Below are 18,071 nucleotides of genomic sequence, written 5' to 3'. Positions count from 1 at the left end.
CAATATGTATTTTTCTAACATTTTTAAAATAGATACTTACAGTACGTCCTGTTAGACCGGGAGGACCTACTGGGCCTTCTAAACCAGGCAACCCAGGTGTACCCTGTAAGAACATACATGCAATATATTAACAATGGTAATATTAACGCAACCTGTACAGTGCTGGAAAGGTATTTTCAAACAGCAGAGGCACATGGCTAATATCTGCAACCGCCAAAAATGCAGATTGCAGGGATTTTACCCTTTAGATGTGATGGTCAAGGGTGACCATAGCATCTAAATTATGAAAAACCCGGAAGTGCGCGTTTCCAAGTTAGGACCGGCTCCCCAGTGCGGCAGCTGTGGAAGCTGGTCCTTCGTTCTAATGCGCTGAGTCTCCCTGAAGAGACTCAGCATATTAGAGCTGCAGTTCCTATGGAGGCCTGCAGATGGCAGGTCAACATAGGATAACTGCAAACTGCACTTATACTGCAGTTCTATGGAACTACAGTATAAGCTAAAATAAATCTAAGTAACTTTTTTTAGCCTCCTAGAGGGGCTAAAAAAAATCAAAAAATAAAAGTCAAAATAAAAAAATATATAAAAAATTTAAATCACCCCCTTTCCCCAGAGTAAAAAAAAATTACATAAACAATAAAAATAAACATCATGGGTGTCATCGAATCCGAAAACACCTGTACTAAAAATTGAATTTGAAAAATGTGATCAAAAAGACATACAGACTCCAAAATTGTATCAATAAAAACTACAGATCGTCCCACAAAAAAATAATCCAAATACAGCTTGGTAGACTACATTACTGTGGCGGAATTGCGTTTATTTTCCAATTGCACCCCATTTGGAATTTGTTTCCCCCTTCCCACTACATTATATGCCATATTAAATGGTGATATTAGAAAGTTCAACTTGTTCATAAAAAACACGCTCTCATATGGCTATGTGAACAGAAAAAAAAAGTTATGGTTTCATGAAGATAGAGAACAAAAATAAAACTGCAAAAATGAAAAAAACTCCAGTATTCAAGAGAATAATCAGAATGTATCTATGTATCATAATTATATACATTTAACTTACTGGTAAACCAATTATTCCAGGTAAACCTTTATCTCCTTTTATCATTAATCCTTGCATACCGAAGACCTCTCCGGGATCTCCCTGAAAAAATACACAAAATAAACTGAATGTAATGGACTGTAGTGGAAGCTTAATTTAAAAGGTTTTTAGGAGACTTAAATACCGATGACCTAACCCCTGGACAGGTCATCAATATCTGATTGGTGAGGGTCTGACACTCGGAACCCTGGTCAGCTGTTTGAGAAGGCTCCAGCGCCTTTTCTTTGCTCACCAAGCATAGAGCTGTACGTTGTACAGCAGCTCTGCTTGGTATCACAGCTCAGCCCCATTCACTTGAATGGGGTAGAGCTGCACCTAGGTCATGTGACCGATGAATGTGCCGTCACTTGGCGTTGGGATAGCTGCAAGAAGGCTGCTGCACTACTGTGAGCTGCAGCTGCCTTCTCAAACACCTGATCAGCGTGGGTCTCGGGTGTTGGGCCAGAGAGGACAGACAGGAAAAGCTGTGGTAGAAGTGCTGCTGCTCATTATTCACCCCCCACACATCCTCTCAGTACTTCATGTCTCCTCATGAACTCCCTTTCTACAGATATTCGGCTAAAGTTCTTACCAGCTGTATTCAGGATCATAATCCCTGACAAGCAGAGCAGAGAGGAGGATGAGGCAGCTCTTTAGCTTACTGCTCTGAAGTAACTTGTCCTCCTGTGTGATTAGGACAGGTTTTGTGTGCACTAATAGGACAGCGGCCATTTTAATTCTCCTAATGATTGCTCCCTAGTCAAAATGAGCCATTATAACTAATGAAAGGTATTTGGGAATATATACCAAAATTAGAAAATGAACAGGCGGCACTCATATTTGGGAATATATTTATAGTATAGTAATATTTAAGTATTTTCATTTTCTTAATTTCCAGAGAACCCCTTTAAGCAAGGTGGTTGAGTTATTGCATTTTAATACGGCTCTTCAGTTTGACTAGCTAATACTGTATGTCATTGTCATACCTACCAGTGTATTTAAAGGGGCTGAATGAGATAAAAACATGGTTGCTTTCTTTCAAAAATAACTGTTAAATTGGCTTGAAATGCATGCAATTCTACATGCAGATAATGGACAGTGCGGGAAAAAGTACCTTTTTTTCTAATCTAATACAAGAAAGGTCACTGTACTTTCACACAACGTTGTATATATTAATAGTACAGGCAAATATAGGAAACTTTGTAAGGCCTCTTGAACACAAAGTTTATTTTTTTCGTTAACATTCCATTTTTTGCGTTCCATATACGGACTGTATACGGAACCATTCATTTCAATGGATCCGCACAAAAAATGGAAGGTACTCCGTATGCTTTCCGTTTCCGTATTTACGTTTTTCCGTTTCGTTCAAAGATGGAACATGTCCTATTATTGTCTGTATAACGGACAAGGATAGTACTGTTCTATTAGGGGCCAGCTGTTCCGTTCAGCAAAAAACGGAATGCACACGGACGGCATCCATATTTTTTGAGGATCCGTTTTTTGTGGACCGCAAAATACTGAAAAAGCCATACGGTCGTGTGCAAGAGGTCTACTATATATTGCCTTCTCTCAGAAATTTGTGAGACGTCCATCATGAAATACCAAGACAAGGCTGTCTGCTCACTGAAGGATCAGATTACATCATTCCATAAAAGTCTATAGAGAGGGGGAGGGAGGAGATGCAGAAAGAAACAGAGCGAAAGGCACTGCATGGGAAGCAGTTAATAGTGGGTGTTCTATATCACCCAAGTGGTTCATTCAAATCTGTACTGCTTAGTACTTCTCTATATTGTCTTAAATAGTGATTCTATATAGTGCCAAATACAAGTCATATCATGGCCAGATATAGTTTTATAACTCGTGTACACTCATACGGCAGCTTATTCAGAAAAGTCATCTGAAATGACACGAATTAACACCCTGTAATTCACTGGACTGTTTTAATGAACACAAATGGACATGAATTGATTTACTACGACATACCTTAATTCCTGGAAAACCTGGAGGACCCTAAAGTAACACAATTGGTTAGTAAAAGAAAAGCTATACATTTTAAGAAAAAGTTCACATTTATATATTAGGAAATTGCATTAACAATAGTGTACATGCCTTAACCTAGAGTATTTTCTGAATAATAGCCAAAGCCAGCTCACCCACTTCAACTAGGGGCGTCCCACATACATGAATGGTGAAGAACTGGCACAAATAGCAGAAGGAAGCTTCAGCACTCCAGGGTGATCTCATAAAAGCGGTTTCTTCTTGATGATCTCATATCCACAAAGGTGCAGTACAAAATTCAGTAAACTAAAACTTGCTTACATGCTTCGGATGCAAACTGCTTTTATGATATCGCCCTGCAGTTCTGAAGCTTCCTTCTTCTATTAGTATTATCTGAATGACTTCCTTTATAAGGTACAACTCTTTAGGTAATAGAAGATAGAAACAACCGGAAGACCATGGACCCATAGAGAGCAGAAGTATAGTCAAGACAGCTGTGAACTTCTTTTTGAGGTTCCTTGAGGCTAGTGACTTTTGATTGCCATTAGTCACAGTAGATATTGCAACCTCAATGTTTCCCATTGGGAAAAGTAATGAGTAATCTTGTAAATATCACAAAAAGTTAGCACAGCATAGGACAGCAAGCTATACTGTTTAGCTAACTCAGGAACAGTATAGCTTGCTGTGCTACGCTGTTTCCGTTGCTGTCATGCACTGCAATGGGAGCGACTGAAACAGCGAGCACCAGGCCGCTCCACTGTTTCCTGATCACTTGGTGGTCCAGACAGTCTCATCTCACCTTAGAAACGGCGAGATGAGACAACCCCTTTAATAGAAGAAGTTACAGAACTCTGCATCATTCGATAATATGGTATACAAGAGAGGGCTCATGAAAACCTCTAACAGAATAGACTGTGTACATAAGAGAATTTGTAAGAGAATACCTATTCTTACTAACATAATCACTAAAATGCAACTATTTATAAATCATAATTTGTGAATTTTCCTTCTACTAATCTATCACCCTTTTTTTATTTGTCCAAATGCTCAGTTACTGTATACAACTATCTTTCATATATTTGTACTGTTGACAATACAGATTTAAGTTCTTGCTTGTTTCTGTACAATGGTCACCAATGAATTTCATGAGTTTACTTAAAGGAAATCTGTCACCACCTGGCTCACTATGAAGCCATGTGACATACCAGATTCACTCCCGCCAATACATTCTGATGGTGTTCGTCCTATTTCCATCATCAATGACCCCATTGTGGAGAACTTATGGTTTTTATTGTATGCTAATTAACCCCTTGTGGTAACAAGGGCAGTGCTGTTGCAGCTCACTGCATCCGATGTTCTGTCTTTGACTGACAGGGCCAATCAGTGCAGAAGAACTCATGTCTGGCCCTGAAGTCTCCCGAAATCTCGAGATTGCTTGTCTCATTCACTGTTTGGCACAGAAGTTCACCAGCTGATGGATTCTGTACTGCGTCTCTGCTGAACAGTGAAGTGAACAAGCAATTGTGAGACTTTGGGAGACTTCAGGGCCAGGTTTGAGTACATCTTCTCTGCCTGGCCCTGTCAGTCAAAGTGGTGGGGAAACTACCGGGAAGGAAAAGGCGCAGAACCTCGGGCGTCGCGAGGTGTGACTGCACCACCATAGTTGCATCCAGGGTCTAAAAAACGTATTTCTCCACAAACGGGTCACCGATGCAAATAGGATCAAAATCATTAGGCTGTATTGACAAGCGCACATCTGGCATGTAAGATGGCTTTATAGCAAGCTATGTGAAGACAGATTTCCTTTAAAGGGAACTTGTCAGCTCCCTTATGGTGCCCTCTCTGATTTCAGCAGTCTACGTCTTACAGCTGGCCATACGGTTTAGACAGCTGTCAGCCAAATGTTCATTTGGAAGACAGCTATGTCTCCCAAATTAATCCAAATGCATTCTGAATGGCATGACGGGAGTCAGACTCCACTGCACTGGCGTATCTCTCCGAGAAGAAAAAGATTGGGCATGTTAAATTCTGTCTATGGCAGGTGGGCGCGAGAGTGGCAGCTCATGACTAAACGCTTTGTTACACTGGCCAATAGTCGGCCAAATCATTGCCAACTAGCCGACGTGTTTGTAGGAACATTCGTTACTAATGATCTGACAGCGTAAGGGTACATGCACACGTTCAGGATTCATGTGCGGAGCATCCGCACTGAAATCCGCAGGTGTTCGCAGGCAAATCTGTGCGGTCAATTGGTGCAGATTTGCATGCGGTTTTGGTGCGGATTTTCCGCATGCGGATTTTACTAAGTGAATAAAGTAAATCCGGTCAGGAAAAATAAAATAAATTGACAAACTGCGGATTTTAAAATCCGCACCGCAGGTCAAAATCCACGCGGATAAAATCTGCATTGTGTGCACTGAGAATTTCAAATTCTCATAGAATACAATGTACATGACCTCGTGTGCATTTAGCCTAATACTGCTGCCGATTACCCAATGAATGAGCAAACACTTGTTTATCGGGCAATCCAGGTTTTTAAGAAGGCTTCATCACTTGTGGGCAGCAGATCGTTCTGTCTAATCAATTTCTGCTGCCAGCAAACAACAAGTCAGTATAGGGACGAGTGATGACATTAGCGATCATTCCTCCCCGTTACTATGGAGAAGATCGCATGTAATAGCAATGTTGTCCTCCGCTAATGAGCAGGCGACAATCACCTGTAAAATCTTTTAATGTGACTCTTCTCTGGGAGTCAGCAAATCTTCTCTAGCTGGTGCTGCATAGATTAAAGAGTAATGCTGGATTTACTCAGCCTGATGGAGCAGGTGATTATCGGGAAGGACTCATTCCTTCCTGACAATTGCCTGCTTGTCAGTGCAGGTGAAGTGCTGCATTTACATGAAGCGATGACCTTACTGGTTACTGATATCACTCATCCACATATAGATTCATTGTTTCTGGGCAGCAGAGTACTGTTTAGTAGACAAGATCTGCTGCGCCAAAACAATGATTAAGGTGTCCACAGGAAAAATGAATTCACTTGATAAACGAACTAGTTCATCGGCAATCTGCAGCATCTTTACATGAGCAGATTATCGGAATGACAGTTCATATGAATGTTCATTCCAGATAATCTGCCCAACAAATTAGGAAATGTAAATGCACCTTAAAGGCTATGTACACCTGTTTTTTTTTTTTTTTTACTATTGCACTGTACTCATTTTGAGCTAAAAAAAATTCTTTAAATTGGTCTTTATTAAAAATATAGCATTCTTATTTCTGTACAGAGCTGACATGCTCTAATAGCCCCCTTTGGATTTTTTGTCTTTTCTGTCATCTGAGGAGCAGACTTGCTCCTTATCTCTGCACTTTCATATTAAAAACACTTATTAAAACTCAATCCTTATCTTACTGATACATGTGGCTTAAATAAGTGTTTATGACCTGTTAGTAGTTTAGAGCTAAGGTTTATTAGATCAACGGCCCAAAGGGAACGTGAAAGTACCAGTCACACAGCTAGAAAAACTCTTAACCATTTGTGACATAACAGCTCAATATGTTTAATAAAGGCCAATTGAAAAAATATATTTTTAGCCAAAAATGAGTAACATGTAATCATTATAAAAAATTGCCTCCAAAGGTGAACATAGCCTTATGATTTTCTTCATCTGTATACTAATTTTATAATGGTATCATCTATAAACCATAAAAAGATGTAGTACTTACTGGATAACCTAATAACCCTGGAAGACCAGGTGGACCCAGTGGTCCTCTTTCACCCTATGAACAAAACAGAAGGTTTATGTTAAATTAAAACAATATTACAAAACAATATTTGAAAAAAAAAATGTATATCAGTAAATATGATCCATAACTTACCTTTGTACCATTGCAGCCTGGAATGCCAGATGGGCCTGGAGGGCCATCTTGACCAGGTATGCCCTTTATAAATATAAAATATACATTACTATACCATTTTCCAATATGATAAAGTATTTGTTCAGAAAGCAACCAATACATACAGGGAGACCAGGGTTTCCTGGAAATCCAGCAGATCCAGGGGGCCCCTGAATTGAATGAGAGAAAAAAACAATGAATTTTCTTACTGAATTGCTTCACAGTGCAAGCCACTTTTAATATAAAATACATAGGATAGCAGATTATTATTTTTTTTTTTTTTATCCGCATAGACATTCAGACACAAAATAAAAGACATACTGTAGGCCTTACTGCTAGCAAGGAGAAGAAGGCATTACTTACTGATCAGAAGAACAGATGCCTTAGAGTTATTGTCCTACAATTTTCTATTTAACAGGAAATGTATCATCCCCTCTGCACCAGAGAACAGGCTCCAAAAAGTTGCAAAATGTGGTGCACGCTGTAGTTGCACAACATTTTGAGACTTCTGGGGGGTTTAGGTACTGATTGCCACTTTTTAAAGTAGCTAGTTGTCTAGGGCCAGCATTGATGGCCGTCACTTTTATTATAATCTACTCCCGGAAACTGACATAGATTACAGCACAAATCTACATCAGCAAGGAAGCAATCTCCGCTTTGGCAGACAGACCTGCACAGATGAAGCACAAACATTAAGGGACATGGAACTCTTAATAATCGTGGCTCATCTGGTGCAAGAGGGGGAGAAAGTAAGATCAGAGTCTTGATAATCTCCCCTTTAGATTTTCTGTTAGATCATTCAAATCATAATTTTTTATTTGTAGTCATTAAAAAGAATCATCTCTCTATCTAGAACCCCTGGGGATATTTGGGTATCCTCTGAGAATGTCCGCTTAATGTGTCAAGTGCCAGTGAGGAGTAGCCATTTCTTGTGCGTTGATTGTCTCCGGCTGGCCAGCAAAATAGCAGCAAACCCATAGAATGTGTACAAGAGGATCTGGATAGTGAGACTGAGTTATTGAGCACCAGGTCAGGAGGACATTCTAAGGGGCAACAAAAGTACATGGGGGGTGCCATTACAAGTAGGTAACAGCAATATCGAGACACAGGAACTTTTCTCTTAAATGATTTGATCAACAAGAAATTGTTTTACTTCATCAAAATGAATGTCTCTCATTCTTTGAGTTCAGTTCTGCTATGAAAATTTTAGCTTGAGCAAGAAATGTATGGATACGAAAAATAATCAAGGTTGACTGAATGGTGGAGAAATTGAATGATCTACAGCCCAAGTTACATTATATTTCTACAATTAGAACTAATTATATATACGTATTATGTTAAATAGAACTTACTCTGTTTCCTTTTGTGCCTGGAAGTCCTGGTTCTCCTGTGTCACCCTGTAATAGAAGAATATTTCATATATAGTGCATGTAAAGAAGGTAAACAGTAGTGGAGTATCATATGTATAACTTACTTTCTGCCCCAATGGTCCAGGGGGTCCCTCTGGTCCTTGAAGCCCAGGAAACCCAATAATGCCAGGCAGACCAGGTAATCCTCGTTCACCCTTGCAAAGACAGCAGAAATGTGATGAAGTTAGAAATGGTACTTAACTATTGTCACAAATAAAGATATCATAGTATTCTTCTGCTGTGTTACTATGTTTTACCAAATCCTAACATCAGAACACATGAACAGGTTTTTAAACATTCTGCTTACAAATACTTCCTTTTCTGCTCTCTTTTTCCCAACACACATTAAAAAATAATTTTATGACAGAAATAATCTCCTGTAGTTTATGGCACCATTCACTCCAGTATTAATTAACCGCTCTTCTATCTTGCAAAGGTAACATTATTAACAAAAGAAGAGTTTAGAAAAGTTTCAACAATATGGATTTTTCTAAAATAATAGATTGGGAAGGGTATGATTAAAATCTGACTTTTTAGCACAACATGCTTTTATTCCAAAACACCAAAACAAAATGTATAAAAAAAACTTGTAAACTAAATAAAGCAGGTAAAAGTGACAAATATCACAATTCCACCCTTTGGCCACAAGGGGGAGTGCAGTGCATGGAAATAAATACAACTTGTGTTTTCCTCACATACAGTGCTGCAAGCCCCTCCTGAGAGATTGATCAGTATTAATAAGGATATAGTCTCACTGGTAAATTTGTTGCAGAAATTTCTGTCATTGCCGCATTCTCCATAATTCAACAAAAACAATTGTATTGAGATGAATTAAATTGATTTCTGTCTCAATATCCTCAAACAATAGTGTAATTTTACTAGTATGAAATGAAGTCATGAAAAGAGAATTTCATGGGAAATATATACGCTTTTTTTTGCATTGCTGACTTCAGATTAGTATAAGGAGTCTTACACTGTATTTCTGTTAAATCAATACAATGATCCCTCAAGATACAATGGTCTCAGGATACAATATTTTCAACATACAGTGGTCTTCTGTGACCCATCGTAAGTTGAAACCAGACTCAACATACAATGTCTCCGACTCAGATCCAACCAATCAAGGCCACTTCTCTGGTAAAATATCTGTATCAGTTGCTGGTTAGCAGCTATTCCTGATTGTTATATGTAAGGACATGTTTTATCTGTCTTAGTTATCTGCTTATTTTTCCAAAATCTTCATTTTTTCTTATCTTGGATGACATTTTGGGGCTTTGGAACCGATTACTCAATTTACAATGGTTTCAACATACAATGGTCATCCTGGAACCAATTAATATTGTAACTTGAGGGACTACTGTATACTGCATAATATATTTTTGTTATAGAAATGAACGTACTACCAGAGTTTACCGTATCTGGCATAACCAGTTGCTTTCTGGTATAAATGTTGGCTTTTGGCTGGACCAAAAGTGCTGTATGCAGGACTTTTTGTCCATCAGAAAGTCAGCATTTATACCAGAAAGCGGGTCGGGCCCCATTATAATCAGGGAGGATCCAAAGGTGCAGTACGCTGGATACGGTAAACTCCTGTAGTCTTTTCTCTGCCGGAACAGATAAATGGAGATTCTAAATGAATATGTGAACGTAGCCTAACATGGTTTGCGAGGGTGAAAAAAAGACCCCATACACCCATCCAGTTCAGCCTATAAAAGGTATGATGTAATTGTGACACGTGTCATTGGATATTATGCAGGTATTTTGGCTCCACAGAATAGAGCGGTGGGCATTTTGTGCTGTTACACATTATTTTTATCTTATGCATTATACATGCTTATGCTTTAGGTCACATTTTTGGAGGAGAAAATCTGCATTAGAGTAGATTCTTTCCAACTTTGTTAACCATCCATATTTCTAGTGTGACCGCAGGTTTAAGACCTATTATAAGGATGCTGTGAATGTAGGTCAAACCCATGGTCAGGCCATCACACAGAAAAGAAATACTGAAGGATCACATAGCCAGAACACAGACATGTGAACGGGCCTAAAACAGAAGAATCCTAGATGCATTTAGACAAACCTGCCCCATATTTGCACCCACGTGTGACTGTCCCCTGCCGCGGTGTGTTGTGACTGTGTCTGGATCTGTCTGACATTGGTGGGATTTCATTCTGCTGGTTTCTGCTATGACTATGATGTGCTGTTTACATAAATGGGCTACCAAAAGTGGATGTATCTTGAAATGACACAATAGAATATCTATTCTGCTAGAATGATTAGCTGCCACATGTTTTTCTGGTTTCCTCAGTTTTGTGGGACATTGTGTATGTTCAAATGACTCACTAAACGGTAAGGATACAGCACCAGGAAAAGATTGTACTTATTGTTCCTGCTTTAAATAACTCTTGCATCTGGATAACTACTTCAGTTGTCCACCACCAAAAAATAACAGTATGATATTAGCATCAGAAGGAAATGTACAAAATGCTAATCTATTATTTTAACTTAATCTGTCTGAAGTTTTACCCATGCAAAACTACTGACAGCACTATGTTGGGGCCAAAGAGAGCAGGGCAAACACACCTTTTTTGGAACTTTTATTATCAGGAGTCGTGTGAATATGAACTTTTATTATCAGGAGTCGTGTGAATATGAACTTTTATTGTGCCAGGGACTGCTCATGCAAGTGCAATGGTGCAGAACTTGACAATGAAGTGCTCTATGTGTTTAGCAGCTTCAGAGTCCCTATCCTTTGCTTTGAGTGACTGTCAAGAAAGGTCAAAGCAGAGATAATAGAGTACTTCACAATGAAGCGCCACCACCTGAGCACTTGCAGGGGCAGAACTTGGAAGAATAACAGTTTGCGTTCGCACTACTCCTGATTACAAAAGCTCAGACAAAGGTATGTTTTTCTTTCTCTCCCTGGGCCCTACCTAGGGAATTTAGCAGTTCTGCAGGATCAAAACTGCTGACAGACTCCCTTTAGTATGTCTTTTTCTACCTTTTCAGACCTTTTTTTTAACCCAAAACAAGACACAAAAAAGTGTGTGTTATGTGTTTTTGCCAACAAGTAACAGCGAAATGAAAAGTGCCACAAAATGCTGTGGAAAATCATGGCATTTTTTCTTCACTAGAAAAAGGCTGTGGATTAGAGGAAAGTGAATAAATGAATTCTTGCTCTCCTGCCCACCTGCTGCTGACTGACAGTCTTCTACCTAGTTTTCTCCCTTTCTCTCTAGGAGAGAACTGCCAATCATCAGCAGATGGGTGAGAGAGCAGGAGATTAGGAATAACCAGGACTCTTCTCAAGTAGATTGGACTCTTTTCAAGGCCTGGGCTGTAATGATTATGATGCTGGTTCTCGGCAACCACTTACTTTTAGCTCATGAGTGACACACCGCTGAAATCAGTATTTCTGTCACTATTTTAGGTGGCCCTAAGTGAGGTTTGCATAACATTGGTGACAGGTTGTCTTTAAGGCTGGTTTCACACATAGGTTTTTAGTAGAGGTTATCTGTATTTTTGTATTTTCTTTTTTTTTTTTTCGTAGTGCTATATGTGATACAAAAACACCAGCTCCAGATGTTAGCTGAAGGTGTCTAGGAAATATAAAACAGTGAACAGACATTTTTTTTGCTACTGGAATTTTTTGTCATGTTTCTTTGAAAAATGCAGCATGTTGTAGCTTTTGCCGTTTTTCCAGCAGTTTTGACAACACCTTTTCTATAGGTAAAAAAAAGCCATAGCAAAAGTGGTGCAAAGGAAAACTGGCTTAGACGCCCACAGCAAGCAATCATAGGGAGCCTTTTATTTTCCAAGGGAACTCTGAAAAATGAAAGGTGGAATCTGATTGGTTGCTCTGGGCAATTAAGTCAGCTTTCCTTTGCATCACTTTTGCTAAATCTTCCCCAATGTGTATGTGTGCAAAAAATACCATTAAAAAAAATGCAAATGAACAGAAAATGTGCCAAAACGTGGCAAAATTTGGGTGCAGAATTTTGGCACAAAGTAGGACACCTAATATGTGGTGTAAAGTCAGACAAAAGTGTCTAACTTCTAGCAAGATGCTACAAATTTATTATATAGCGAGAGCCACTGTAATAAATTTGGCGCATCTTTAGACAGTATAAGCCAGTCACTTATTGTTTTTGTGACTGGCTGCAGTAGTGTTTGGGGCACTGCTAAAACATCACTGGTTGAGGCACTGGGAAGTGAAAATAACAATGGCACTAGATTGGAGGGGGCCAGGAAGATAAGTTTAAGTGTGTTTATTATTTTATAGGCTGTTGACAGGTCCCCCTAATAAAATATATCTTGGACAACCACCTTAAGTACAGTATAGTGCATAAAACATGTTTCACATAAAACAGAACTACCCTTTTAAAAATTTAAAGGTACAACAGCAATACATGTACATTTTGAATGCCATTCTTCTGAGCAATTACATGGGTTGTCCCAGGACAGAAACCTATCCCCTATCTACAAGTGAAACTCGAAAAATTTGACTATCGAACAAAAGTTCATTTATTTCAGTAATGCTACTTAAAATTAGAATATTGTGAAAAGGTTCAATATTCTAGGCCAGCGGTTCTCAACCTAGGGGTCGCGACCCCTTTGGGGGTTGATCGTCCCTTTCCGGGGGGTCGCCTGAGGCTTCCTATTATGCCCCCGTTCCCGCCCCCCAAATGAGCCGCCGCCGCAGTCAAGCACAGGGAGATGAGCGCTTCCATTGCGCTCATCTCCCTTGTAATCTGCCTGTGCTGCGGCGGTGCAGGGGAGGGAGAGGTGTGTCCCCTCCCCTTCCTCTGATAGGCTGCCGGTGCACTAGGCCGGCAGCCTATCAGAGGCCGGCGCAGGCGGCGCGATGACGTCATCACGCCGCCTGAGCCTTACAGTGCGGGACACAGGCCAGAAGAGGCCTGCATCGCATCGCTGACACTGAGGTAAGTATAAGTGTTTTTTTATTTTATTACAATACTGGCACATGATGATGATGATCATCAGACTTAATACTGGCTGGCACATGATGATAATGGGGGGGACTTAATACTGGCTGGCACATGATGATGATGGGGGGGACGTAATACTGGCTGGCATATGATGATGATGGGGGGGACTTAATACTGGCTGGCACATGATGATGATGGGGGGGACTTAATACTGACTGGCACATGATGATGATGGGCCAGTCTTTATACTGGCACATGATGATTGGGGGAGGGCGACTTTATACTGGAACATGATTGGGGGGCGACTTAATACTGGCACATGATGATGATGGGGGGGACTTAATACTGGCACATGATGATGATGGGGGGGACGGGGACTTAATACTGGCACATGATGATGATGTGGGGGACTTAATACTGGCACATGATGATGATGGGGGGTGACGACTTTATACTGGCACATGATGATGATGATGGGCGAGGGAGCTTTATACTGGCACATGATGATGATTGGGGGGACGACTTTATACTGGCACATGATGATGATTGGGGGGACATATCAGATATTTACATTACAATTCATAACAGTAGCAAAATTAGTTATGACGTAGCAAGAAAAAAAATGTAATGGTTGGGGGTCACCAGAACATGAGGAACTGTATTAAGGGGTCACAGCTTTAGAAAGGTTGAGAACCACTGTTCTAGGCTCAAAGTGTCACACTCTAGTCAGCTAATTAATCCATACCCCCTGAGCAAAGGGTACCTGAGATTGTAACTTTGGGGTTTTCATAAACTGTAAGCCATAATCATCCAAATTATAACAAATAAAGGCTTGGTTTCACCTTTTAAGTTGAATTACTGAAATAAATGAACTTTGCACAATATTCTAATTATTTTAGTTTCACGTGTACATGATAGGGGATAGGAGTCTGGTTGACAGGGTTCTGACCACTTGGAGCCCAACCAATCACAACAAAGGAAGGTCCTGTGCCCCCACATATGAATGGAGCGGCAGTTGAGCATGGGTGCTTGGTTACCTCTTGCAGTCCCATAGAGATGAATAGAGCAGCAGCACACGTTTGAAGGACTGTCGATTCATACAGGCGGTGGACGACACAGGACTCTTATTTTCATGATCAGTCAGGGTCCCACAGGTCAGACCCCCTACCAATCAGACACTTGTCTCCCATCTTGTGAATATGTCTAAATCTTAGGACAACCCCTTTAAACATAATTTCTGAAGTAAAATGAACCTGGTCATTACTGTTGAGGAACAGCCTGACTGGTAGACACACAAAGATGGTACAGAGTGTATTGTAAGGGACACAGCAAACAATGAAGTAAATTTGTGCAACCTTTAGTGGCCTTTAAAGTTCAATTACACAATTGACTCCTTAAAATAAAATAATTAGTGGATATACCTTTGGGATTATTTGTCGTCAAATGCCCTGATTCTATCAGGTGTAAGTTCTGCATATTCTATTGTTCAGGAAAACTATGAAACATTATAGCATTGTAAAAAAATAAATAAACACAATCAGGCTAGGTTTACATAGCGTTAAGTGAGAAAGAATAAGATGGTGCTGTCGAACATACAGCCAGGTCCATAAATATTGGGACATCGACACAATTCTAAAATGTTTGGCTCTATACACCACCACAATGGATTTGAAATGAAACGAACAAGATGTGCTGTAACTGCAGACTGTCAGCTTTAATTTGAGGGTATTTACATCCAAATCAGGTGAACAGTGTAGGAATTACAACAGTTTGCATATGTGCCTCCCACTTGTTAAGGGACCAAAAGTAATGGGACAGAATAATAATCATAAATCAAACTTTCCCTTTTTAATACTTAGTTGCAAATCCTTTGCAGTCAATTTCAGCCTGAAGTCTGGATGCATAGACATCACCAGATGCTGGGTTTCATCCCTGGTGATGCTCTGCCAGGCCTCTACTGCAATTGTGTTCAGTTTCTGCTTGTTCTTGGGGCATTTTCCCTTCAGTTTTGTCTTCAGCAAGTGAAATACATGCTCAATTGGATTCAGTTCAGGTGATTGACTTGGCCATTGCATAACATTCCACTTCTTTCCCTTAAAAAACTCTTTGGTTGCTTTTGCAGTATGCTTTGGGTCACTGTTCATCTGCACTGTGAAGCGTCGTCCAATGAGTTCTGAAGCATTTGGCTGAATATGAGCAGATAATATTGCCCGAAACACTTCAGAAATCATCCTGCTGCTTTTGTCAGCAGTCACATCATCAATAAATACAAGAGAACCTGTTCCATTGGCAGCCATACATGCCCACGTCATGACACTACCACCCCCATGCTTCACTAATGAGGTGGTATGCTTAGAATCATGAGCAGTTCCTTTCCTTCTCCATACTCTTCTCTTCCTATCACTCTGGTACAAGTTAATCTTGGTCTCATCTGTACATACTTTAGGATGTTGTTCCAGAACTGTGAAGACTTTTTTAGATGACGTTTGGCAAACTCTAATCTGGCCTTCCTGTTTTTGAGGCTCACCAATGGTTTACATCTTGTGGCGAACCCTCTAACCCTCTGTATTCACTCTGGTGAAGTCTTTTTCTTGATTGCTGACTTTGACACACATACACCTACCTCCTGGAGAGCGTTCTTGATCTGGCCAACTGTTGTGAAGGGTGTTTTCTTCACCAGGGAAGTAATTCTTCGGTCATCCACCACAGTTGTTTTCCGTGGTCTTCCGGGTCTTTTGGTGTTGCTGAGCTCACCGCTGCGTTCCTCCTTTTTAAGAATGTTCCAAACAATTGTTTTGGCCACGCCTAATGTTTTTGCTATCTCTCTGATGGGTTTGTTTTGTTTTTTTCAGCCTAATGATGGCTTGCTTCACTGATAGGGAAATCTCTTTGGATCTCATCTTGAGAGTTGACAGCAACAGATTCCAAATGCAAATAGCACACTTGAAATGAACTCTGGACCTTTCATCTGCTCATTGTAATTGGAATAATGAGGGAATAACACACACCTGGCCATGGAACAGCTGAGAAGCCAATTGTCCCATTACTTTTGGTCCCTTAACAAGTAGGAGGCACATATGCAAACTGTTGTAATTCCTACACCGTTCACCTAATGTGGATGTAAATACCCACAAATTAAAGCTGACAGTCTGCAGTTAAAGCACATCTTGTTTGTTTCATTTAAAATCCATTGTGTTGGTGTATAGAGCCAAACATTTTAGAATTGTGTCGATGTCCCAATATTTATGGACCTGACTTTATAACCTGATTATACTGGTATATAGCTGAATACCATGTCTGTCACTGACTGCAATAAAAAATACATTTATACTGTATGGTATACTTTTTTTTAAAAGTTATATCCAGGGGCCCACCAGCAGATTTTATTTTGTGGGGCTCTCTGTACAGATACATGATATATGACCTGCTGGTACAGTGGCGGACAGCAGCAAGATGCTACAAGATGACTGATTTTGGTGTTCCTGCAGCAACTTCCAGAAGGCAGCTGCCTAGGAAAAGAGGATACTGGCTGGCCTGCTTTGGTGCCTAGAAGTCATCTCAGCCTCCTGATGTATCTATAGTAATAAAGTGGGTAGTTTCTTAAATAATCTATCCAGTATTTATAAGGTTGCATAGGATGGTTGAGATGTTGTATTGCCTATCTATATGTGGCACAGTCAGTGTACAGTGCCTTGTGCTGTGGGTGGGGGCTAGGGCCCACCTTGCTCAGGGGACCAATGGGGGATTCAACTGTACCCCTTTGAGCCAGTCTGAGCCTGATTATATCGTAATGTGCAGTTGACTATGATTGTATTTAACTGTTGTAGTTTCGCTACCAGAGGATGTAAACTGTAGCCGGCGGAATAATCCATGACTAATTAGCTGTCCAGACTGGTATTAATGTGTAGTTGGATGCCAAAACAGCTTTCACATCTTCTGGGATAAATGCAGCTGGAATACTGATATGAAAAATTCATTGTATGATCTCCACAGCCAACTGCCAGGATTATCCCTCTGCATTATCATACATGGAATTCCACAGTTTCGGAATTTAGCAAATTTAAATCAATTTCATGATGTCAAAAATGTTAAATGGAAATGTGTGTTCTGGTGTGAATTTTTTTTAGCACTAATTAATATATCGTATTAGGGTACGTTCACACTAGCGTTATTCTTTTCCGGCATTGAGTTCCATCCTAGGGGCTCAATACCGGAAAATAACTGATCAGTTTTATCCTAATGTATTCTGAATGGAGAGCAATCCGTTCAGGATGCATCAGGATGTCTTCAGTTCAGTCTTTTTGCCTTTTCAGGACGGAGATAATACCGCAGCATGCTGCGGTTTTATCTCCGTCCAAAATTCCAGAACACTTTCCAGAATGCCACTTGCCAGAATTTTTTCCCATTGAAATGCATTAATGCCGGATCCGGCCCCGAGTTTTCCGGCAAAACGGATCCATTTTTGCGGTCTGCGCATGCTCAAAATAAATGCCGGATCCTTTTTTCCAGATGACACCGGAGAGACGGATCCGGCATTTCAATGCATTTGTCAGATGGATCAGGATCCTGAGCCGTTTGACAAACGCCATCAGTTTGCATACGTTTTGACGGATCCGGCAGGCAGTTCCGGCGATGGAACTGCTACCCGGAATCCTCTGCCGTAAGTGTGAAAGTACCCTTAGTGAAATATATAGGTGGGATCAGACAGTCTGACTGAATTAAGTGC

The 18,071-nt window shown here is 40.3% G+C and overlaps 1 protein-coding gene across 1 annotated transcript in view; it reads right to left on the bottom strand.

The window, feature by feature from the left end:
- The window catches only part of COL4A1 (collagen type IV alpha 1 chain), a 207,563-nt gene that overhangs the window by 111,755 nt on the left and 77,737 nt on the right, over window positions 1-18,071 (bottom strand). The window contains exons 3-10 of the mRNA XM_044284161.1: window positions 8,462-8,551; window positions 8,340-8,384; window positions 7,113-7,157; window positions 6,970-7,032; window positions 6,817-6,870; window positions 3,076-3,102; window positions 1,075-1,155; window positions 41-103 (exon numbers count right to left, since the gene is read on the bottom strand). Coding sequence (XP_044140096.1) covers window positions 41-103; window positions 1,075-1,155; window positions 3,076-3,102; window positions 6,817-6,870; window positions 6,970-7,032; window positions 7,113-7,157; window positions 8,340-8,384; window positions 8,462-8,551 — 468 coding nt within the window. The remainder of the gene's footprint in view (window positions 1-40; window positions 104-1,074; window positions 1,156-3,075; window positions 3,103-6,816; window positions 6,871-6,969; window positions 7,033-7,112; window positions 7,158-8,339; window positions 8,385-8,461; window positions 8,552-18,071) is intronic.

The sequence above is a fragment of the Bufo gargarizans genome, chromosome 3 (assembly GCF_014858855.1).
Source record: "Bufo gargarizans isolate SCDJY-AF-19 chromosome 3, ASM1485885v1, whole genome shotgun sequence".
NCBI classification, from domain to species: domain Eukaryota; kingdom Metazoa; phylum Chordata; class Amphibia; order Anura; family Bufonidae; genus Bufo; species Bufo gargarizans.
This window is presented reverse-complemented; position numbering and strand designations above follow the sequence as displayed.